General features: G+C 39.5%; 1 protein-coding gene across 1 annotated transcript in view; it reads right to left on the bottom strand.

The window, feature by feature from the left end:
- The window catches only part of GPR176 (G protein-coupled receptor 176), a 115,275-nt gene extending 92,844 nt beyond the window's left edge, over positions 1-22,431 (bottom strand). The window contains exon 1 of the mRNA XM_027870168.1: positions 22,215-22,431. Coding sequence (XP_027725969.1) covers positions 22,215-22,431 — 217 coding nt within the window. The remainder of the gene's footprint in view (positions 1-22,214) is intronic.
- Between the last annotated feature and the right edge of the window lie 2,660 nt (positions 22,432-25,091).

Below are 25,091 nucleotides of genomic sequence, written 5' to 3'. Positions count from 1 at the left end.
AATGTTTGCTGAAATGATCAAGACATGAAGAAGCCCCGCTTCTCTTGCCTACTCATGAATGATGTATATAATATGCATAAACAAGAGAGAAGTAGGAACTTGGCCTTCCCAGTAAAGACAGATATTGAAAGAATGTTCCTTGCCTATATATAAAGATCTCTGTAATGTCCAGGAGAATTATGTTTAATGTAATTCTGCAATCCAATTATAAAGACATTTGCTTTTCACCATGTATTACTTTGCTGCATGAGAGGCAATATGGCATAGTAAATAGAGAGAGCTGGGCTCCAAGTCTAAAAGATCTGGGTTTGAGTCCTACCTCTAATAGATACTGGCTATGTCAGACACCTGGGCAAGTACCTCATTGCTCTAGGCAACTCTCTAAAAACAAGCAGGTATTGCATTGGTATATGCATTAGTAGAGGAAGTTCCTTACCAGGAGCCCCCTATATCCATAAAATCACAGATCTGTTCTCTATCCTATTCTATCCTATCTATAGTCCTGTAAACATGTATGTATGTATATTTTGGATAAAGGACTGTTAGAACAGTATAAATAATACTGGCTAACAAACCTCTGGAAAATAGAGGACCAGCATATAATCCAAGGAGTTCAAAAACAGAGAGAAAAATTGCATATAGAACAACATATTCACACCAATGCCTTTTGTGGTAGCAGAAAATTGAATACAAGATGAGGAACACACAACAGTACTGAATGTTTGTCTTAACTCCCAAAGGTTCTCTTCTACAAAACAAACCTCTTCCCTGCTAGGAAATTTTGTCAGGTTTTCCAACAGCCTACATTTATGGTAGGAAAATAAACTACGGTAAAGAAGACCTGTAAGTGCTTAATAAATGCTTGTTGAATTGAATTGAACTGAAGTGAATCTTAAGCTTGTCAAATGGTATTAACTATCTAGAAAGAAAAGTTCATAAAAACAAAGGCTGTTGCATTAATATGCTAAGAGATTTGGCCAAGGATGTAAGTACCATTATTACTTTAGTACTCTGAGTTTCACCACTGCTCAACCAAAGACTCTTTTTGTTATGGATAAATAAACAAACTACCCATCATAGACCAATATCTGTTTCCCTCTCTAGGACTTGACTCTATCTTTGATTCTTTTTCTTCTTTGCCAACATGAGATATTTTATGGAAATGTATCATTAAAGATCTGGTCTCTTTAAAAAAATTGCCTCAAAAAAAAGGGGGGGGGGAGGAGGAGGTGCAGCCAGGTGGTGCAGTGGATACAGCACCAGCCCTGGAGTCAGGAGGATCGAGTTCAAATCTAGCCTCACACACTTACTAGCTGTGTAACCCTGGCCAAATCACTTAATCCTGATTGCCTCAGTTTTACCACTGTTTGACCAAAGACTCCTTTTTTTTGTTAAGGATAAATAAACTACCCACCAAAGACCAATATGTTTCCCTCTCAGTATCAAAAAGCTTGGTCAGATTGAGGAACATTGTGTACATGAAGGGTTTCATTCAGTTTCAGAAGCCGAGACCTTTGCCACTAATAGTTTTATTATTAAGCCCTTTTGTGAGATTCCCCTTACCTCCCTTCCAAAGTCTCAGCCTCACCCTTTTGATCTTATGCAGATACATTTTCCTTCCTGGCCCCAAAAAGAATCTGGCTCTGGTTTGTCCACAATTCCCAGAAAAACCTTAAACTTTAGATTCCTTGTAGACTCACTTTATCTCTCTTTGAACGCACCTCTGAAGAAGTTTGTCTACAAGTCCCAGATCCATTTGAAAGCAAACTTCCCCCTTCCAGTTCCCTTCATTATCTATTCTCATTGTTTACTCAAATCTCTCAGACCTTCCAAATGGAAATTCTCACCTGAACCCTTTTTTTCCAATCACCTCCCCCCCCTTCAACTGGCCTCTCATTGTGGCTACAGCCAACCTCCCTTCCATTGTTTTGCCTTCCTATGACCCCTGACCATTTCTCACCCTTAATCCTAGCTAGGCGCCAGGAGGTCCAGGACCCAGGAGTTCTGTTCACCCCAGCTTACTGGCCACTCCCATCCAGATCTCCTTGGACCCCTCCTCCAGTCACTCCAAACTACTTGGCCACTCCTGGATCCCTCCCACAGTCTTTCTGTACCTAAGATCCACCTTTGCCCCCATTCAGATGCTGAGCTGTTCTCACGTCTAGAGGCTGAGACTCTCATACCCGCTCGTCCTCACAGGCGTCACATGGCCTATCCACTTTACCCCCCATTCTGATGCTGAGAAACTCTCAAGCCCAGAGGCTGAGGTTTTCTCATGCCTGCTCATCCTTGGGTGCCACCTGGCTTAAGATCCACCTGGCCTCCCCCATTCAGACGCTGAGAACCTCTCACGCCCAGAGGCTGAGACTCTCATGCCTGCTCCTCCTCATGGATGTCACCTGGCCTATATGTGATTTATCTTTAATAAACTTTTTCTCTGGCTGGAAGAAGATTTGGGTTGAATTCTTTCAGGCAAGCCCACGTCGCAATCTGGGGGGGTCCCAGCACCCCAAAACCTCTAGACCTCTTCATACAGACCTCTGTGTTGCTCCTGTCATTTCTCTTAGAGTTGTCAGAGAGCAAACACCATATCAACCATTATTCAGCCCTTTCTGAAGCCACACTGGCTGTCAGGTAGATGACCATCTTCCAGGTGAAGGATCAGCCTATTAAGGAGGACTCTGGCAAAAATCTTGCTGGCAATGACTAAGAGGGAGATCTCCCTGTAACTGTCACAGGACAACTTATTTCCCTTTCCTTTATGGAGATGGACAGTGGAGGCATCCTTAAACTCCTAGGGGTTAACCTCCTCTTGCCATATAACCTGGTAGATTTCAGGCAGCTTTTGTATAAGCAGTGGACCCTCTCCCTTGTAAATCTCAGCTGCAATAGGATCAGCACCAGGCACTTTGCCACGTGAGAGGAACTGAATGGCATTCAAAACCTCTTCTTCATTTGGAAGTTTGGCTAGAGAGAGACTAACTTCAACTGAGATAAATGGTTAATGCCTTCAGCATTGGTTGGTGATGGTCTGGTGAGAATGCTATGGAAGTGTTCAGTCCATCTCTTCAGGATCATGTCCCTGTCACTGATAATCAGTGTGGCTTCATCAGTACTGAATAGCTGCAATGCATCATAGGTCTTTGGCCCATAAATACCCTTCACGGCATCATAAAAATACTTTGGATTGTTACTATTATCATAAAACTGAATTTCATCTGCCTTCTTACTAAGCCAAGAATCCTGCATCTCTCTAAGCTTCACTTGCACTTTACTTTTGACGAAGTTAAATGCTGCCTTCTTAGAAATGGATGAATTATTCTGCTGATAAACCCTGTGGAGTTCTTGGTTTTTGTTTAGCAGCTTCTGAATTTCCCCATCATTTTTATCAAACCAATTTTGATGTCTACAAGTGTTCTAGCCCAGATGAATAAATGTGGTGCCGTGCACCGCATCTCTAAAACCTGCGCTTTCCTTTTCTACTCCAGTCTCCAAACTTGTGTTGGTTCAGTTTTCCTTCTAAATAAACAACAAACTGTTCACTCATGGAGAAGTGCTCTAATCTGTTAACATTAAGTCTTCTGGCATAGCTTTGCCTTGGGGCTTCTGCTTTCATTGAATGTGAATGTTTAGCTGGCAGAGGATAAGTCTATGCTCAGTCTAGTATTCTACACCACACATCACCTTTGTCACTCTCACATCCTGTCTGTCTCTTCTCCTTACAATGACATAGTCTATTAAATGCCAATGTTTGCTGTGAGGGTGAATCCATGAAGTTTTATTGTGTTTAGGTAAATGGAAGTCAGTGTCTGTAATGAGAAGGTCATGAAACGCACAAGTTTTCAGCAGTATATGACTGTTACTGTTGCTGTTTCTGATTCCATTCCTCTCAAGGCCTCCCTGTCATGTCTAATAGCCTGTGCCTCCTCTGGTGTTAAAATCACCCAGAATTACAAGCTTGTTCTCTTTTGGCACATTGATGATGAGGTTCTCCAGGTCTTCATAATATTTTTCTTTGACCTCCTCAGGGTTCATCATGGTGAGAACATACATACTGATGATGGTGGCATGGCACTCTCCTGCAACTGGCAACCAACCACATTGTCATGAACCTGTCATTTATTTCTTTTGGGAGGCATACAAGCTTGTTGCCTAGATTAGGTTTGATTGCAAAACCTATGCCAACTTCACCATGCTCCTCATCACTGCAGCCTCTCCAGAAAAACGTGTAGCCTGCTCTAACTTTGCTAAGCTGGCCTGCATTTGCCAGTCTTGTTTTACTCAGGGCTATTTGGATGTGATGCCAGCTGAGTTCCATGTTGTCCATAAGCATGGACACAGTCTTCACATGCTTGGCGTAGACAACTCCCCCAACTCACCGATGGGTTTGAGGCTCTTAGGTTACCTTCAACCAGGTTTAGCCTGTCCACCAAAACAGTTTACTGGGGTATGGCCACTGCACATGCTACAGCTTCTTGGAGCCAGGTGAAAGTTGGATAACAGATGGACACCAAAGGTGGAAAGCAGCCCTGAAAAGGGCTCAGCAGCCTCATACCAGAAGTACTAGTCTTCCCTGACACCCCTACAAAATGGGTAGGCATTAATTGGAGGATGGCTGAACAAACTCCGGTATGTGTATGTAACAGAATATGATTGTGTTGCAAGAAACAAAGATGAGTATAACAAAGTTAAATTGACCTATGGGGCCATCCCATAGCACATGCTCAGAACTGCTATTCATTCTTGATTTTTTTGAACTAAATGAGAACAAAGCCCTGCTTTGGCTCATGTGGCAACCCAGTACTGAGAGAGCTTGGTCTGACATGACAGACTTTAGGTGGTCCCTTGGTCTTCCCCTACCCTATTTCAGTGGCAGAGAAATGAGTTTCTACATTGATTAAAGAGACAGATTCCAGCTCAGCTTCTTCTCCCTTCAATTCTTCAGGCATCACCCTATAACTCAAAACTTCCAGTAAGCTGTGAGAAAAGGTTGGTCTTTCTCCCCATCTTACCTCTGTCCACATCACTTTCCCCTCTCACTCCCATTATCCGCTTAACTGTTTGGGCTTTGTTTTGGTTATAAAAAGGGATGATGGGAAGAGGGGAGACAATATCCAGACTGTGGCATAAAAATAAAGGCCATCAATGAAATTATATAACAAAGGAGATGATAAGGACGGGCCTGTTGTAGCAAGAGGAGGAGGAATAACTGTGCTGCAGTGGGAAAAAAATTGGACTAGAAGTAAGAATAACTAGGTTCTAATCCCACTTCTGTCACTAACTAGCTGTGTGACTTTGGGCAAGTCATTTCCTCTCTCTGGGCCTCAGTTTCCCCATCTATAAGATGAGAAGGTTGAAATGAATTACCTTGAAAATCTCTTCTAGCTCTAAAACTCTATGACTAAAGAGAACAGAAGGATGGGGTGAATCAACCAAGACTATGGTAAGATTCCTATTCCCCAGCAATGCTAATTGCACAATCTCCATAATATCAAATTCACTTTAAAAAAAAAAAGAAAAAACATCTCATCTTTTCCTTATATAAATTGAGATACTTACCAAATTAATGCCAATATCACATTAATGCTGTGGCTCAAATTATGCTTTTCTCTTTTGCATCTCCCTCAAAACCCCACTTACAAGAAGGAAAGAGTTATGGCTGTGCCCCTTAAAAACCATTCTAACCATTCTATGACTATCTTTGGCTTGCAAGTAGACATTATTTTTCCTTTCATTGACACCATTTCTACCTCATTAATGACTTCTCAAAATTGCTGTAAGGATGTGAGTGTGATTTCCACTAGTCATCAAGCAACCAATCAAGAAGTATTTATTAAGCACCTGCTGGGTACTGGAAAGGCAGCTGGTGGGAAGAGAGCCTCTAGGCTAGAAACACCTGGGTTCAAGTGCTACCTCTGGCACATACTGACTGCAGGAGCTTAGACAAATCATATAACCTCTTGGTGCCCTCGGAAACTTTCTAAGCCCTGGTTGCAAAGGTGGAAGTGGGAGGGAGAAATTGGGAAATACTTCATGTAGAAAGTGATAAGCTGAATCTTGAAGAAAACTAGGGATGTTAAAAGGCAAATGTAAGGAAGGGCTGTTCATATCACATTAAAAAAATATGCTAAGCCTTCTTAGTTTTTTCCCTTTTGCATCTAAAACAAGGAAGAGAAGCAAAGTGAACACCTCACCCTTAATTCTCCAGTCTGACACCTTGCCAGCAAATCTTCATTGATTTACTACTAACGAGCACAATGATTTTGATCTCGTCAAAGAAAAGTGTCACCTAACCTGAGTTATAATAATGATTACAACATCTTACAGAGAGACAGTTAAAGCCTTTGTCCTTAGCACTAACTTTCATGAGGCAAAAATGGATCCTTACCTTAGAGCTTCCTACAGATTCAGAGAGGCCTTGGAAAGCAGGACACAAAATCAAATATAAAAGTGGCTTTTGTCATGAATCAATGGAATGATCTGGAAAGTGAAATTTGATTATTTTCTCTCTGCGTGAGTCTTGCTTGTACTCTGAGTTCCTGGAAATGAGATTCACACTTAGAGTGACTTCTACCAGCTTCAGAAATTATGCTTTGCCCTAAGAAACTGCAAAGAAGGAGTAGACACAAATGGGTAGTAATAGAAAGGTGTAAATGAGCACCCAAATGGATGTCCAGAGCTCCTAAAATCCGAAAGGGGTTGAGTAACTTCCCCTTAGTCTACAAGGACAGCAGATGGAATCCCAAAGGTGGAAGAAACCTAAGAGTCTGAACACTTTCCAGACATATGATGCCTTTCCTTTTTTCTTCTACTATCCCATGTTTTCCTCAGCTGCCCCACTACCCCATGAGACAGCCCTCTGCTCAAAAGGTGTGAGAAGAGAGAAGCTTTTTGCCGATTTAATTCCCTTTTCCCTTCTCCTCTTCTGCTCTCTGTGCTTTCAGAAAACTAAGAAGATTATCAATCTCCTATCTGCCTGACTTCAAAATCACAGAATAATAGATCTGGAAGGATCCTTCAATCAAATGCCTTCATTTAACAGATTAATAATAACAACAACAACAACAATAATATGCAACTAGGTGGTGCAGTGGACAGAGTGTCTGGCCTGGGGTCAGGAAGACTCACCTTCCTGAGTTCAAATGTGGCCTCAGACACTTATTAGCTACATGACCCTGGGAAGTCACTTAACCCTATTTGCCTCATTTTTCTCATTTGTAAAATGAACTGAGGAAAGAAATAGCAAAATGCTCCAGTATCTTTGCTGAGAAATCCCCAAACTGGGTTACAAAGAGTCAGACAGACACAACTGAAACAACTGAACAACAACAAAATAATAACAAAAATGACATTAATATAGCACTTTAATGTTTACAAAGCATTCTATATGCATTATCTCTTTTGAGACCCACACAACACTGTGAGGTAGTTACTACAAATATGATTTTTTTTCCCATTTTACAGATAAGGATACTGAAACTCAGAGACATTAAGTGATTTTTTTCCCAAGATGATTCAGATAAATAGGAAAGTAAAATCCATGTGTATCCTTAATGGAGTATAGTAGTACAGTGGATAGAATAACACCTCTAGAGTCAGGAAGACCTGAGTTCAAATCCACTCTCGGAAACTTATGTCATAACCTTAAGTAAGTTATTTTACCTCTGTCTGCCTCAGAGCACTTTCCTCAACTGTTAAATGGAGTAGATAGCTTTTGGATGGAGAAAGTAGCACAGGCGCAGCACCAGCCACAGGCCTTATAGGTGGCTGAAACAGTGGAAACGGCAGCAGCTTCAGGAGCTCTCAGCCCAAAGAAGGTAAGGAGGGAGGTCAGACAACTGGTCAGAAAGAGATTACAGGGGACCCTTTGCTGGCACTGGGTGCAGCTGGTGCTGATGGGCAACTCTACTGCTCTTAAGCAGTTCTGGATCACAATTCCAGGGTGGAGAGGAATGCTTATGGTCAGTCACAAGGGAACAAAGGCCTGGTCACAGTTCCAAGGCTAAGAGGAGCACTAGTAGTTACAGCTGCAGAACAGCAGGGACCCTTCCTGGGTAAAGCCCTGAGCACAGACCAGGAGAGCAGTGACCTCACCTCTCCCAGGATCACACCACCTAGGAAGTACCAAAAACTTGCAGACCCCCCAGAACTAGGTCTGAAAACAGCAGCACAAAAAAGCCTAAGGCATGGCACTGTGCCGCCCCACCCCCAGGTGAGTAGAGCTCAACTTTAATATAAAGTTCAAAGTCAAGAAATAGGCTGGAAAATGAGCAAACAACAACAGCAAAGAACTTGACTATATAAAGCTTCTACAGTAGCAAGGAAGACTAAGACATAAACTCAGAAGAAGGCAACAATGTGAAAAACCCTACAACCAAAGCCTCAAAGAAAATGCTAATTGGACCCAAACCCAACAAGAATTCCTGGAAGAATTAAATAAAGAGGTAAGAGTAGTAGAGTAAAAATTGAGAAAAGAAATGAGAGTGATGTAAGAAAATTATGAAAAGAGAATGAACAACTTAGTAAAAGAGAAACAAAAAAATACTAAAGAAAACAACACCTTAAAAAACAGAATTGGCCCTAATGGAAAAAGAAGCACAAAAAGTCACTGAAGAAGAGAACTCCTTAAAAAGTAAAATTGGCAAAATGGAGAAAGAGGTACAAAAGTTCACTGAAGAAAATAATTCCTTAAAAATTACAATTGGGCAAGTGGAAGCTAATGACTTCATGAGACATCAAGAAACAATAAAACAAAGTCAAGAGAATGACAAAATAGAATAAAATGTGAAATATCTCATTGGAAAAACAACTGACCTGGAAAACAAATTGAGAAGAGATAATTTAAGAATTGTTGGACTAACTGAAAGCTATTATCAAAAAAAAGAGTCTAAACATCATTTTTCAAGAAATTACAAAGGAAAACTGCCCTGATATTTTAGATCCAGAGGGTAAAAAAGAAATGGAAAGAATCTACTAATCACCTCCTGAAAGAGATTCCAAAATGAAAATTCCAAAGAATATTAAAGCCAAATTCCAGAGCTCCCAGGTCAAAGATACTTCAAGCAGCCAGAAAACACACCCACACACACACACACACACACACACACAATTTAAATATTGTGGAGCCACCATCAGGATCACACAAGATTTATCATCTTCCACATTAGAAGAGCAGAGGACTTGGAATATAATATTCTGGAAGGCAAAGGAGCTAGCATTACAACCAAGAATAACCTACCCAGCAAAACTGAGTACAATCCTTCAGGGGAAAAATAGATATTTAAATAGATATTTAATGAAATAGGGTATTTTTAAGCATTCCTGATATTAAAAAAAAAAAGACCACACCTGAATAGAAAATTGGACCAGAGATGAATAGAAGACTTAAGAGAAGCATAAAAAGGTAAATGTGAAGGAGTGATTGCAAGGGACTCAATAAAGTTCAACTGTTTACATTCCCCTATGGGAAGATGATTCATGTAACTCTGTAACTCCTAAGAACTTTATCATTGGTAGGGCACTTAGAAGGAATCTACATAGACAAAGGACATGGGTATGAATCAATTATGTTGGGATGATCTCTGAAAAATAAAAAATGAAGTGATGAGAAAGGGAGAAAGGAAGGAGAGGTAGAATGGGGGAAACTATTTCTCATAAAAGAGGCACGAAAGGAAGAACTTTAATAGTGTAGGGGGAAATGGAGGTGGTGGCAGGCCATTATAAAACCTCCCTCTCATTAGAATTGGCTCAAAGAGGGAAGAATTTATATATACACTCAGTTGTGTATTAAAAAATCTATCTTACCCAATATGAAAATAGGAGGGGAAGAGGATAAGAGATATGGGGAGAGGAATGATAAAAGGGAGGGAGGATTAAAAAAGGCAGTGGTAAGCAAAACAAATTTGGGGGAGGGACAGGATAAAAAGAGAGAGAAAAGGATAAACAGAAGAAAACATGATAAAGGGAAATACACAGTTAGCTATGAATGTGAATAGGATGAGCTCACCCATAAAACAGAAACGGATAACAGAACAGATTAGAAACCAGAAGCCAACAACATATTGTTTATACAAGATACACTTGAAACAGAAACACACACAGGGTTAAAATAAATGGCTGGAGCAGAATGTATTATGCTTTAGCTAAAGTTAAAAAAGTGGGAGTAGCAATCTTGATCTCAGACAAAGCAAAAGCAAAAAAAGATCTAATCAAAAGAGATAGGGAAACTACATTTTGCTAAAGGGTACCACCAACAGTGAAATAATATTTAAAAAATAAGTGCAAATATCTCTGATAAAGGCCTTTTCCCTCAAATATATAGGGAACTGAGTCAAATTTATAAAGATAAGAACCATTCCACAATTGATAAATGGTCAAAGGATATGAACAAGAAGTTTTCAAAAGAAGAAATCAAAGCTATCTGTAGTCATATGAAAAAAAAAATCCTCTAAATCACTATTGATTAGAGAAGTGCAAATTAAAACAACTCTGAGGTATCACCTCATAGCTATCAGAAATGACAAATGCTGGAAGGGATCAGGGAAAATGGGTACACTAATAAACTGTTGTAAACTGGTCTACTTATTCTACAGAACAATTTGGAACTATGCCCAAAGGGCTATAAAACTGTTTATATCCTTTGACCCATCAATACCACTACTAGGTTGGTACCCCAAAGAAATCGAAGAAAAAGGAAAAAACCTATATGTACAAAAACATTTTTAACTGCTCTTTTTGTACTAAAGAATTGGAAATTGAGGGGATCCTCATCAATAGGGGAACAGCTGAACAAATTGTAGCATATGCTTGTGATGGAATGTGATGGAACTTATAGCTTGTGCTAAAAGAAATGACAAGGGGTTGGTTTCAGAAAAAAAAATAAAACAAAAAAAAAACATAACAAGACCTATAAGAACTGATGCAAAGGGACGTGAGAAGAACTGGGAGATCATTGTGCACAGTAACAGCATGTAATGATGATCAACTGTGAAAGATTTGGCTACTGTGATCAATACAATGATCTAAGACAGTTCCAAAGGACTCACAATTTAAAAAAACAAACAAACAAACCGTTATCCACCTCCAGAGAGAGAACTAAAAAACTTAGTGCAAATTGAAGTATAATTTTCTTGCTTTATTTTTCTTGCTTTTTTGTGATATGTATAATATGGGAATATGTTTTGCATGATTTCACATGTATAATTAACATCACATTGCTTGCCTTCTCAGTGGAGGGAAGAAGGAGAGAATTTGGAACAAAACAATTTAAATGGAGAAGAATGTTAAAAAAATTTTGTTGAGGCAGCTAGGTGGTGCAGTGGATAGAACACTGGCCCTAGAGTCAGGAGGACCTGAGTTCAAATCCAACCTCAGACACTTGACACTTACTAGCTGTGTGACCCTGGGCAAGTCACTTAGCTCCAATTGCCTCACCAAAAAAAGAAATTATTTAAGAAAGACCTGATATTTGATTGGATATGAGGTGTGGTTGCAGAGTGGGAAAGAAGGAAGAGGCAAGGATGATTCCTGCGTTCTTGGGATAGGGGTGCTCTCAACTCTCAATAAATATCAGAAAGACAGGAGATGTGGGTTTGGGAAAAAGATAATAAACTCAGTTTTGTACATATTGAGTTTGAAATGCCTATGGGCACTATCCAACAAGCAGATGGTGATGGAACACCAGTGCTCAGGAGAAAGATGAAAGCTGAATATATAGACTGGGAGTCATCTGCATAGAGATTACAAGTGAATTCATGATAGCTGATAAGATAACCAAGAGAGAGGAGAGAGAAAAAGTTAAGTAGACCCAAGACAGTGATACTGAATATACCCCATGCATAGAGGGTGAGTTATGGTTGATGTTCCAGCCAAAGAGTCTGAGAACAAACAGATAGAAGAACTAGTTAGTGAGGTCAATGTCATGAAAACCAGAAAGACAGCATCCAGGAAGAGGGTATGAGTAACAGTACTGAACTCTGCAGAGATCAAGGAGATTGAGGACTGAGAAAAGGCCATTTGGTTAAAAAATTAAGAAATCAGAGAAAGCTGTTTCAGTCAAGGGGTGGAGTCAGAAGCCAGGCTGCAAGGGCTTGAAAAATGATTGGGAAGTGAGAAAGTGGAGGTAGGGAGTGGAGATAACTTTTCCTAGGCATCTGACTCTGAGGCAACATCATGTAGTGTGTCTTCAAGGTCAGTTAAGATACGATTTCAAGTCCCACTTCTGACATGTACTGAATATTTTTTACATATCTACTACATACACAGCAGTTGTTTGTGGATAGATCTATGCTAAGCTAAGTGTTAATCCAAATCATTTGGAAGTGAATTAATACTGCTTATCCCATCACTCCCAGCCAATATAACAACAAAAGCCAGTCACTAAACCTCTCTTAGTCTCAATTTCCTTTTCTGTAACACGGGGTAATGATAACACCTACCATACAGGGTTGTTATGAGTATCAAATGAAATAGTATGTGTAAAGCACTTCAAAAACCTTAAAGAGATCTATAAATAGAAATCTACTATATAAGTATAAATATATATTGTAATATATAAAATATATATTTATACACAAATATAAATCTATAACTACAATCTACTATCAAGGTAAGTGACCTTAGGAAGGAACTGGCTGATCATGAAAGTATGGCTATGGAGACAAATATACACAGCATGTATAATTACTCTGGTACTCACATAACCTCAAGCTTTTAAAAATATTTTAAAGCTTCACTAATTCTAACACACTTCATTTTTTTCTGATTGTCTTAATTAAGAGTTATGTATTTTCAAAAACCCACAATAAAGACTTCATGTTCCCAAATAAACACCTAACCAAATGACAAGTACTACTGACTATCTAAAAAGTAATTTGGCTTACAGCATCATCAGTGAAGGAAAGGTCATCTACACGTAGCAGAGAGTATTCAAAACCTAGCATGCTACAGAAGAAAAATGCAAATACTAGTAACCAGTGCTTCGTTCATTGTGTTATTGCAGTTCCACCAGATTCTGCTCATTGTTTACATTGACCTTGAATGAGCTTGCTTTTGCTTTGAGTGGTTTAATATTTGATTTAATGTCAACATTTATCTAATAGAATAATCTGCAAAAATGTAAAAGCAATGTTTATTCTTCTGATTATGTTTTTCTGACTGAAGATTAACAAAAGTGAAGGAGACAAAGAGAGATATATGCTTTAATTCTAATAATAAAACTTATTTTCTTAACCAGAATCTTTCAAGTAAACACACAGCTAAAGAAAAAAAAAATAAGTCACCACACACTCATTCTAGATATATACTCTTCCCTAGTTGACCTATCAATCCCATCTCTCCCCAAATGATTTGTTCTAATGATTACATAAGTTTAAAAAGTATCTTTCACATCTGTCAAATGAGGGGTTTGGATTTGATGATTTTTGATTCAGCTTTAAAATTCTAGGATTCTGTTTATTGTGTGCACTACTTATGTGCACAGTCAGTTTGTAGCTGGATATATACTAATCTAAGTGTTAATCCAAGTCATTCAGAAGTGAATTAATACTGTTCACCCTGTTGTTTCCAGACAATATAACAACAAAAGTAAATCAACATAGCTGCTCTCAGAGTTTGAAGTGTCCAGCATGAGAGTCAATTTCCAGCCTTAAAAAGAGTGAAGTAAATCTATTTGAAATGACCCAATTTGAAATTATGTCAAATGTATGTTGCACAATTAGCCTTTATGTACAAAAGAGGCACTACTAATGGTTCTGCCATCCATCTGTGCAATTGTAGCTGTAAAGACTATTACATGATTAGTCCTTTCTACAGCCTCTCTTGTATCCATCGAGGGTTTGCACCTGGGGCTGCTATTTGTGGCACTGCCTTTTTTTTTTTAAACCTATTTTGCTGAGAAGAGAATTTTAGGGGAAAAAAACAAACAAACAAATGTTCCTTGGCTGTCAAAAATTTAGTCAAAATGTCCTGGTGGCTGTTATTCAACTCTCTTAATTCAGCCACCCAGATGGTTTGATGAGGAGTTGGAACAGGCATGTAACAGCAGTTAGAATCACAATACCCACCATCACCTGGATGCTTGGAGATTCTTTGCATTAGCACAGGCATCCCAATGCAAGCTGTAGCTCCATCAATGATGGTATTGCTTCTCAACTCTCATCCCAGCTCTGTAATCAGGGTTAAGACAAATGTTCCCTCAATGAATATGTGTGTGTATATCCACACATATATGTGGAATACCTTCTTTTGCCAAGAAGCAGAATGCTTAGGACAGTGCCACATACATTAGACAGTGATGAATTATTTGGCCTAAAATATCTCATGCTATTTCATGGGCTAATCTGTATATAACCCAAATAGTTGGAGTGGGGGTGAGAGCCAAATTGTATAGTAGGCTAGGAAACACACATTTAAGTGTTTCTAATTTAGATTCAAAATACCCCTAATGTCTTGCCTCAAAAAGTGCCATTCTTACCACAGTGCACCAGAATGGCCTCACTACCCTTCTTTTGTTTTGTTTTACAAACAATATATAATGATACTACGCCATCCAAATTGAAGTTATTGGAGGATGTGAAGTACATTATTAAATAATATTTATTTCAAATGTTGAAAATGATGTTTCATGGTTTGAAATATTTTTTCAAATATGCTTTGAATCTTCCAAAAAGCTCCAGTTCAAATGATCCTCCTTTAATCATTCTATTGGTTGGTTGTTTTTTCCCCTAGTATTTCACCAGGAAAATTTAAATCATTTTGTAATATCAGCCATTCAGGAAAATACAACTTTGTTTATAACAAAACTCAAACTTTGAGAATAGCATACCCTCAAAAATAGGTGAAATGATGAATCTGAATTCAAGTCAAAGTACAAACTACCTTTCTACCATGAGCAAAATTGGCAGATCTACCCAGTGGACCCGAGGAATTTTTTTAATGGACTAGTTTTAAAAGAAACCAGGCTATTGGTAAGTAACTATTGTAATAATAATAACTCACATTTGTATAGAATTTAAAAATTTACAAATAACCTTCACAGCCCCATGAAGGAGGTTCTTAATAAGTACTCATTGGAACCAATTGGATGAGATGGGTTTAGAGGTAACATAGTACAAAGATTATAATTTTTTGAGATGAGAAAAATTGAGGTTCAAACATTTATGTGACTTTCTCATATTCTCACATAGCAAATTATCTCTTGTGGTGGCATCTATCAAGGATTCTCAATTTCCTCACCTGTAAAATGCGGAAAATTATAACACATAGCTCACCAGCCTGTTGTGAGGATCAAATAAGATAAGATAAATAGGTGCATTAATGCATTATTGGTAGAACTGTGAAATGATCCAGTCATTCTAGAATGCGATCAGAAATTATTCCCAGAAAGCTGTTAGACTGCACATACCCTTTAACTCAACAATACTGCTACTAGGTCTATATACCAGAGAAATAAAAGAAAGGGGAAAAGGACTTATATGTACAAAAATATTTATATCAGTTCTTTTTGTGCCAGCAAAGAATTGGACACTAAGGGGAAGCCTATCAATGGAAAATGGTTGAACAAGAAATGATATATGTGTGTGATAGAATACTTCACTGCTGTAAGAAATTATGAAGAGGATGATTTCAGAAAAACCTGGGAAGACTTCCATGAACTGATTCAGAGTGAAGGGAGCAGAACCAGGAGAACAATTTATATAATAGTAATAGAATTCACTTATGAATCCATCTGGTTCTAGGGATTTTTTTCTTAGAAAGTTCATTGATGACTTGTTCAATTTCTTTTTCTAAGATTGGGCTATTTAAGTATTTTATTTCTTCTTCTGTTAATCTGGGTAATTTTTTAAAGATATTCACCCATTTCATTTAGACTGTCAAATTTATTGGTGTATAATTGGGCAAAATAGCTCCTAACAATTTGTCTTAATTTGCTCTTCATTTGGTGGTGAATTCACCCCTTTTGTTTTTATTGGATTACATTTTTAAAGCACATTTGAGATTGAGAGAGTACTGGAAAGACATGTTATCATACTATTTTTTGTTAGGTACTGTGCTGTGTTTGAAAGAAAATTAATTCATCTTTGAGGGACAAACATGAAAAATGTCACATAAAAAGTCAATTTCCAGGAAGAATTAGAGAGAGGAAGGGTTTTAAAAAGTTTAAAGAATTTGAAGATAAGAAAGGAAGGATTGTTTAAAGCAGAGTGCTAATAATAACAACAACATTTATATAGTGCCTATTCCGTGGCAGACACATTTTACAAATGTAATTTCATTTGACCCTCACAACAACTCCGGGAAATAGGTGCTATTATTATCCCAATTTTACAATTGAGGAAACTACAGCAAGCAGAGGTAAAATATTTTGCCCAGGGGTCACACAAGTAGTAAGTGTACAAGGCTAGATTTGTACTCAGATCCTCCTCACTCCAGGCTCCATGATCTATCCATTGCGCCACCTTTCTGTGGCACAGACTGTGACAGTCTTTCATCCCACATGGAGGCTGGATTGATTTTTTTGTGCGTAATAAATGGTAATTAAATTTGGTCACATAGTCATTTAGTTTCAAAGTCATGAAATCAATTTCAGCAATTTCCTAGGAGTTCAGCTACACAGGTTAATACCTACTAGTTAGAGGCAGTTAAGTGATGCAGTGGACAGAGCACAGGGCCTGAGTTCAAATCTAGCCTCAGACACTCACTATGGGCAAATCATAACCTGTTTCTTCAATTGTACAATGATAATAATAATAATATGTAAATTTACATATGTAAATATGTAAAATGATAATAATAGCACCTGCCTACCAGGGTTGTTGTGAGGATGAAAGGAGATAATAACTGTGAAGCACTTAGCACAGTGCCTGGCACATAGTATGCATTATAATAATAAATGTTCGCTATTATTACTTTTCTTATTCTACAGCATAACAAAATCATAGAGATAAGAAATGTAAATTACTTTGAGGATTATCTGATCCATTTTAGATCGGTAAACGAATTTCACAGAACTGGCTTCAATTCACGACCCTTTTAGTCTATGTATTCATAAAGACTTCCAGTATACTTGAAAACTGAAATATGGTCATTAATGTTGCATTTATTATTGTTGTCTTATTATTAAGTTCTAAACATAGTATAGTAACACTATTCATAAATATTCATCTGAGCTCAAAGCATTTTCTAGATATATGGTCACAGATTTAGATGTGGAAGAGACTTTAGACTACCTCATTTTACAAATGAAGAAACTGAGGTCCACAGAGCTTAAACTAACTTGCCCAAGGTAATAAAGTAACAAAGCCAGAATATGAATCCAGGTCTTCTGAAAATTCAATCATTTCCTCACATTTCACCATGCTGACACACTTCCTGACTTAACACAACTCAGGCATTATCAGGCATTTGGCATTTTGCAAAATAGACATGTCTATTATATTTGAATAAGTTGTACATCTGTCTTTTTTAGAAGTATGCAATAGTGTCATGGAAGTGATTATTTTTCTCTGATAGAAACAAATAGTGTGATTAGAACTAGAAGAAAAAGGTTTGTTTTTTGTTTTCACATATCATTAGGTTGAACAGTATCCAAGATCTGTGAGTAGCCTTTCTCTTCCTTACCATCTTCATCTTTTAAATTAGCAAGTTAGACCCATAGAGTCACGAGCTTTTTAAAATTTCAAGCCTCCACACAAATAAGTGAAATCTACAATTTATAATAAAATGTCAAGGCAAGGCTTTCATAGAGAAAGGTAGGGAAAGAGTTTGAAAATAAGGAATAACATAAATCAATTTCTAAATTAGTCTTTTACCATGTAGCATATAGATAATCCTATTTATTGCCTTAGAAAATAGAGATAAGGAGGCTCATTCATGTCAGGCTTCCAAATCACTTTACTCCCCAAAAGTGTTGAAAATCAATGGAAGATATATGTTGGCTGGACAGGAACAGAAGTCCCAGGTCACAGTGCCAATTGAGGACACAGGTCCTCAGAGTCCCAACTTGTTGTTCCACAAATCCCTTTCCAAAATATAAAGAGAGGAAAAAAGAAAAACAAATCCTAAGGTAGTAAGTCCAAGATAACCACAGTACTATTTGATTTTTACAATATAAACATAGTATTTACTGTAGATTAATTTTTAATTAAAATTAACTGAATTACATTTTAACTTGATACTCCTGCAATACATTTGGAATATCTTAATATTCCCAAAGTGTCACAAAGTTAAGGCTAGGAATCTGGACATGCAAAAATAGGCATGATTCGAGTAATATTGGGAAAATAGAGGCTACTATGATTCTCTAACTCATTTTCAACTATTATGTTTCCCCTGCTTGGAAAGTAGTGGTATTTCTAGGTTTGGTCTATTATTAGGCATCACAGTAGTTGTCAATAACTACAGCAGAAAACTACGATAATAAGAAGTAACTATTTTTCCCTTATTGACCTTAGGGGCAATGGGACAGACTCTTATTTGAATTAGACAGGAGGCAAGCCTGGTTTTATTAAAAGAAAAGAATGAAAAGGGGGGAAAAAACTATTCCTTGAAATATTCTTGGGAAGCAGAAAAGCACATAAATGTTTTGTGTCCTTTGTGCTGTATCAGATTCTAATTCCAACAAAAATTGTTCTTCTGAAAGCAAAAATTAGCCAAACATTTTCTAGCTATGGTTAAATGCAACTACCCTCTCCTTCTAATGCTAATCCTTGAATTATCTTGATTGTGGACTGTATTATTCATTACTTAATGTACTAGGAACTAGGAGAGGCAAAATAAGAGTCTCTACATCCACCCAGTCCCCTTCAGTCTTGCTAGGTGAAGCACCCAGAATTTATAGAGATCCAAAAATGTGATTGTAACAGAAAGGAATTTTCTCACCTTAGATTAAAGAGCAGATTGAATTCAGGGGTGACAGATGAGAAAAAAGAAAAGCAGTTTCAAGGACAGACTTAATGACAAAGGCGTGGTTGGCTGGATGGTTAGTTATATAGATGTGAATCACAAAGAAATGAGATAGCCTGAGGTGGGGGTAGTAAGGGGTGGGGTGGGAAGATGGATTATGGGTTATTAGCCCAGAGACCTCTCCCATCTAGAGGATTAGGGAGGGAGGAGGCTATTAAGAAGCTGTAAATAAGTGAACAACCAGCAGATGTCAGCAGCGGAGACCCAGGAGAAGGCATAAATGACAGACTAGTGGAGAAAGTAGGCGCGTTGCAACAGTGAGAAAAAACTCAACTTGCAGCTTGATAGCATCACTGGACAAGCAGATGACATCAGCATCAGTTTTTCAAGGGGAAAAAAGCAGCAATAGTGGGAACAAAGAAAGGTCCCATAGCCTTAAGAGAATGAGTTGCCCTGACTACTCATTTTCCCTGGCCACATGTTCCCAATGCGTGTCTTCTCTCACACATGTCATCTTAGCCATGTGTGTTCCTTCTGTGTGTCTTCTCTATTTGTGTTCCTTAACCATACATGTTTCCCTATGTGTATTCATTTCCTCTCCTACCAATGGTGTGATGACTCTGTCATTTATTTTAGCTTCTGCTTTGAACCAATGTGTTCTGTGGGTGGTGTGGCAAAAGAAACATGGGTAGGGGCTTGTGATCTGTGGATTTAAATAAATCTGACCCAAAATATCCTTGAAACCTAGGGGAGCTTTTGGGAGACCTGCAAGTGAGAGAAGCCTGGACTACAGTAAAATAGTTACTGAAAGTCAAGCTTCCAAATTCATTCCCAACTATGTGAATTACATCACAAGGCATTTGTGACTTTAGTTCTTCATTTCAAAGTGGCAATATCAAATGTCCAAAATCAATACAAAGATGGATTCTTTTCTGTTGAATTCATATAGAGTTATGAATCAGAAATACTCTGTAATCCAAAAGAACTATGCTGCAACATTATCATTCAGTCTTGGATCCCTTTCAGGGCTACCCAGTTAACTCTGTCCAAGAGTATTCACTGTACAGAGTTGTTTTACAGGTTTACAACAAGCCATTCTCCATCTTATATCCCAATATCTCTAGGGGTTTATAAGAAATCAAGGCAAGAATTAAAGAAATTAGCAAGTTAAATATATTCAGCATCTCCTTTCAATAAGTGCAGACAGTAGGCAGAGGCTTACATGAGGAAAAATGAAAGCAATGGGTCTAACTAGGGAAAGGTATGGCATTGGTAAATACAGGTAGAGTAAATGTCAGTTCTTAGGAAATACTGAATATTTTTTCATAATCAGAAAGAAATTTAACTGGTCAATAGATTAACTTAATCCTCGATCAAATCTATTTTTAAAAATCTTGGGCAGGTCAAGAACTTGAACTTTGATCTTAACTGTCATGAGGAAACATTATTATCATACAAAATGACTGCAGTTGCTTCTTATCTCTTCACAATCTCTCCAAAATCTGTCTGCATTTCCTTGCACTCTGCCTTAAGAGATTTTATTTTTACTGACAGTTCTATGAGTACTGCAAGAAATATTTAAGATGTAAGAACTTTGAGTTTACTTGAATAGCTACAGATAACCATTACTAATTATAGCATAAAACATTCCCATCAATCCTTAATTGAAAATACACATGAAAAATAAAACTTTATTTTATTACGCAAATTATTTTATCAACCCAATTTATCAACATATTACAATACTAGTGCTTTGGAGAAAAAGGAAAAGGGTTATCTTATTGGGGAAACTTCAGATATTAATTATGGACGCATATTCTTGTTCTCTAACACCCAAATTCCACGCTAAATGCACCTTAAAAAATAATCCAGTTATCCAAGAATTACTTTGATGAACAATAACCTAGAATATATTTTGTTCATACACTTCACACAAATATGAAAACATTCCCTGTCTTTTTGCTTCTCTTTATTTAACTTGCTACTTTATAGGAAACTAAGCTAGAAATAGAAAGGGTGCCTATAATCAAAACTTTTTGTTCTGAAACTGAGACACTAAGAGAATAGAATGAGAATATGTCAAGTATTTAAATTTGGAGGGAATTCCAAACATTCATAATATCTGAGATATAATCCATTTGATTTCAATTAATCCTGATACCACTGAAATGTAGGTTTATTAAATATCTACATGCCAGCAACAAACTTGCTACTTTGAAACTTCAGCATATATGTGCTCTATTTCCACAGCCCATCATATACACAAATCTCTTATCTTTATGTCCCTATGAATTCTAGATTGCAGTATCTACATTTAAAGGGACAGCAATGTATTTACCAGGATGAAGTACATGTCAAACAAACCTCAAAGAAATTAATACTTCACTATTTAGTATTTTCGAATAGTTACCAAGAGTGTTTGTAAATTACATTAGTCAAGTAACCAACTTTTATTAGCAGCTTATTAGAAGTATCAAAATAAATTAGTTTATCTTTCTTTTCTGCACCAGTCAGACTAATGGAAGAAGAGGGAGGGATAATATGCTTCTCTTTATTCTACATTTCAGGCAATAAGAAATAAAGGGAGATGGGGTGGAAGGGGGTGGGGGGGGGAGCTAGTTCACAAGTGGCTTGGTTATTCATTTGCTTTTGCAGCATTTTAAGAATGATATACCAAGGTGACATCTGAATCTAACTTCACAGGGTTAATTATCAGCAGACAGGGTTAAGAACAATATCAAGTGAGCAAGAAAATACTAATAGGGTATGTCTCTTTACTAGAATTTGACATACAGTTAAGAAATGTGAGGCAAATATGCAAGCACACTTTCAAACAGTGGTAACTTTCAATCCAGACAACATGAATAAAATCAGAGTTGTGTTCAGGTATTTGTAAACAACAGCACACATAAGTAAGTTCAACAGTCTGGCCCCATTCTTATAATTCTATGTACAACCCTAAACATTTTTATCATAAATTATCCCTGAACACTGTAGCAATGTCAGTCTTGAGAGATACTTGTAACACTTATTTAACCTAGGGCGTCTATAGGAAAGGAGCTCAGATCTCCACTGCTATGGAGTTGCGGGCCAGGAACCTGTCTCCTCTGCAACTTAACTGCTGTTACGCTCCAGCGATTCATTAAACATCAAATTCCTTCAACTAGATTCACTTTGCCAGGCATCGGAAAACCCTGCGTGGAAAACAGGGACATTGCCCCAACCACCTAAGATTGGTCTTGCCCATCAAGTCAGCGCCCTCAAGGAAACACATTATAAGAGAGCCTACAACCTCAACTGCGCGCACTTACCTAATAAAGAGCCAATGAAGATGACAATTTGCACGGTTGTGGTGAAATGCCGATAGGTCTGAGCCTCACTATCCTCTCCGCTTTCCAAGGTACTGACCCCAAGGGAGCTTCGATTGGTCCAGACGGCCTCAGCGCTGGACCCATTATATGGCCCTAAAGCTTGGGGGAAGCCTCGATCACTGGCGTCTTGGGGGATCCAGCTCTCATTGTCCCCCATGGTGATACTTTCTCCTTCCTCTTTCTTTCTCCCCGACCCCCACGCTCCAGTCTCCCAACTCCAAGCCTCTGCTTCACACTCAGCTAAAGATGGTCTGGGTGCCTGGAGCCTGGGCTTAGAGGAACTAATGAATGAGTGAACGAATGAACGAACGAATGACAACTTGTGCCTGACGGGGAGGGCCTTGGCGGCGGAATCTCTGTGCCCTGTAGAGGTGACTGGGCCCCTCACGTCTGCAAATCGCTCAGGAGGGGCTAAAAGAGGCTACTACTCCCCATCCCGGGTCCCTCTTGGGTCCCACACACATGACAGTGGGGACACAGTCAGAAGCTGCTCTCGACGCACGACTCTCTCCCTCCCTCTTCCCCAGTGGTCACCACGGTCACGGTCACGACTTATATTTGTGGGTCGAAAGAGGGCTCCCCAACTTGAAAAGACAGCATTTTGCATTCAAGGAGGGCACACTCCGCCCCCGCCCCCAGCTCCTTCAGTTCCTCCCAAAACAGGCATCCCACCTAGGGGAGGGAGCCTCGCCATTTGAATGGCTGGGCTCTCCACTCTTTCCTTCAGAAAAAAGAAAACATTTGGTTGTTGTTTTTTCAGACCCGCGGACTCGGAAGCTGAACCGAGAGCGAAAATCCCTGAAATCTCACTGGGGGCCAAGCATCCAGAGCCTCGAAGGGGCCACTGAGACCCCAGCCCTGCCCACGGTGCTGCCGGAATCCCCTAGCTCGAACTTCCCCCGCCAACGACCCTTCTTTTCCCCACTACCCTCCAAAAAAAGCTGTCACCGGGGGAACCCCCACCCCCAGCTCCGCCTCTTCTGGGGACTTCACTCCACCTTGGTGCCCTCCCGAGCAGAAGGTTCTCAACCCTGCTCTGCGCACTTACTCCATCCCCTGTCGTAGGGCTTAAGAGCCCCAGGCTTGGAGGACACTAGGGGAAGGATGTGCCCACTCCCCGGCAGCCCTCCCGCCCCCACGCGCCGCAGCAGCGGGTCTCCTGCTGCTGCACGAGCAGCCGAACTCCCGGGGATCCCGGGGAGGAGCGAGCGAGCGGAGCTAGGTCACGTGGCGAGGCGCGCGGGCTCCTCCCCTCACCCTCCCTCCCTCGCTCCCGCCCTCCCTTCTCGGCCTCGGTTTCGCAGGCGGCGGCCATCTTAGCCGAGCCGACCGCTGTCACTTTCGGTAGCCCCAGAGCGGTGGGCGGGGGTCGAGCTCGGGCCTCCGCCTCTTCGTGGGCGTTATTCTCAGAATGGTCCCTACATCGCTCCTCCTCACGTCCGCGTGTCTGGGAGGCGGAGGACCAGAGGCTCGCCTTCCCCTGGTCCCTCCCCCTGGGCACCGAAGCCCGGCCCTTGGGCCGGTTTCCGGGGGCGTTTAACCCTAGGCCTCCCCCCCGGACACTGTGTCTCCGCCCTTTGCTGGGAGTGTCACCACTGATCACGACCTGGGCCTTCCCCCAGCGAAGGAGAGAGAAAAGGACGATGACGACTCCGTGCCAGGGAGCCGGGGGAAGGGGAGGGTGTGTGGCTAAGTGGCTGCCGGGGACCATGAAAATAAAAGGGAGGGAAGGCTGAGGAAATGGCGCAGGGGTGGAGGATAGGAGGAGAAAAGCCAGGAGCAGCGTGATGCCCTGGCCCTTGCCTAACATCACCTGTCACTCAGCATCACAGATCTAGAGCTGGAAGTTACCTCAGAGGGCAGCTAGTCACCTAGTCCCTGCTTTAAACTGAGGGTCACAGAGGTTAAATGAGAAAGACTTCACAAGTGATAAGATACACTGAGGTTGTGATTTGAACCCAGGTCCTCTGATTTCAAATTCAATGTTCTCTCCATCGTGCCATGCAAACTGAGGGCACTGGACTAAACTAGGGGTAGGGGAACAAGCATTCATTAAGTGTTTTCTGTGTGCCAGGCGCTGTGTTAAGCGATTTACAAATATCTCATTTAATCCTCATTTTATCTCTAAGATCACTCTCAACTCCAAATTAATATTCAATATTCTACATTTATTATCTCATTTAATAAAGCACGGAAGGGGATTGGGGCACCAGGAGGAATGGACTGAAAAAAAAATAAGTGAACCCCTGCTCTTTGTTTTTTTTAATATCTTGACAACTGACTGTAAATGTAGAGTTGGTTATGGGCTAGGATGTGTGACAGGTGTGACTATGGTCTCTTGGGAGTAACTTCTAAAGACTGACAATATTACAGAGTTATTTTTTAAAGAAGAGCTCCACTAGGGTTGCTTTCAAGTTGATCCCTCTCATAATATCAACACCCCTTCCTTCTCCAGCTAACACCTAGGAACTGCTTTGCAATGTTTGTGTAAAAAAGCTTAGCTCCTCTGGTAGATTTGTAATTTCTTCAGTGAAAGGGATCACTGGACCTAAAATTGTACCTTGCACATAGTAGGTACTCAAGTAAATATTTGCTGGGTAAATGAAAACCCAGAGATGCTGTTAATAATTATTCTAAGCCCCTAAGCAAATTTTTCAAAGAAATCCCTTAATCCTTCATGAGTTGTGAAATAAACCAAATAGTGGCATTTATATTTATTCTGTAGGTAATAGTAAATCATTAAGCTTTATAAGACAATGACTTAGACCTATGCTTTAAGGATATCAATTTGGCAGTTATGTGGATAATGGATTGGAG

Source organism: Vombatus ursinus, unplaced genomic scaffold (genome assembly GCF_900497805.2).
Source record: "Vombatus ursinus unplaced genomic scaffold, bare-nosed wombat genome assembly UNPS02014794.1, whole genome shotgun sequence".
NCBI lineage: Eukaryota > Metazoa > Chordata > Mammalia > Diprotodontia > Vombatidae > Vombatus > Vombatus ursinus.
Note: the sequence above shows the minus strand (reverse complement) of the source record. Positions and strands in the feature narration are given on the sequence as shown.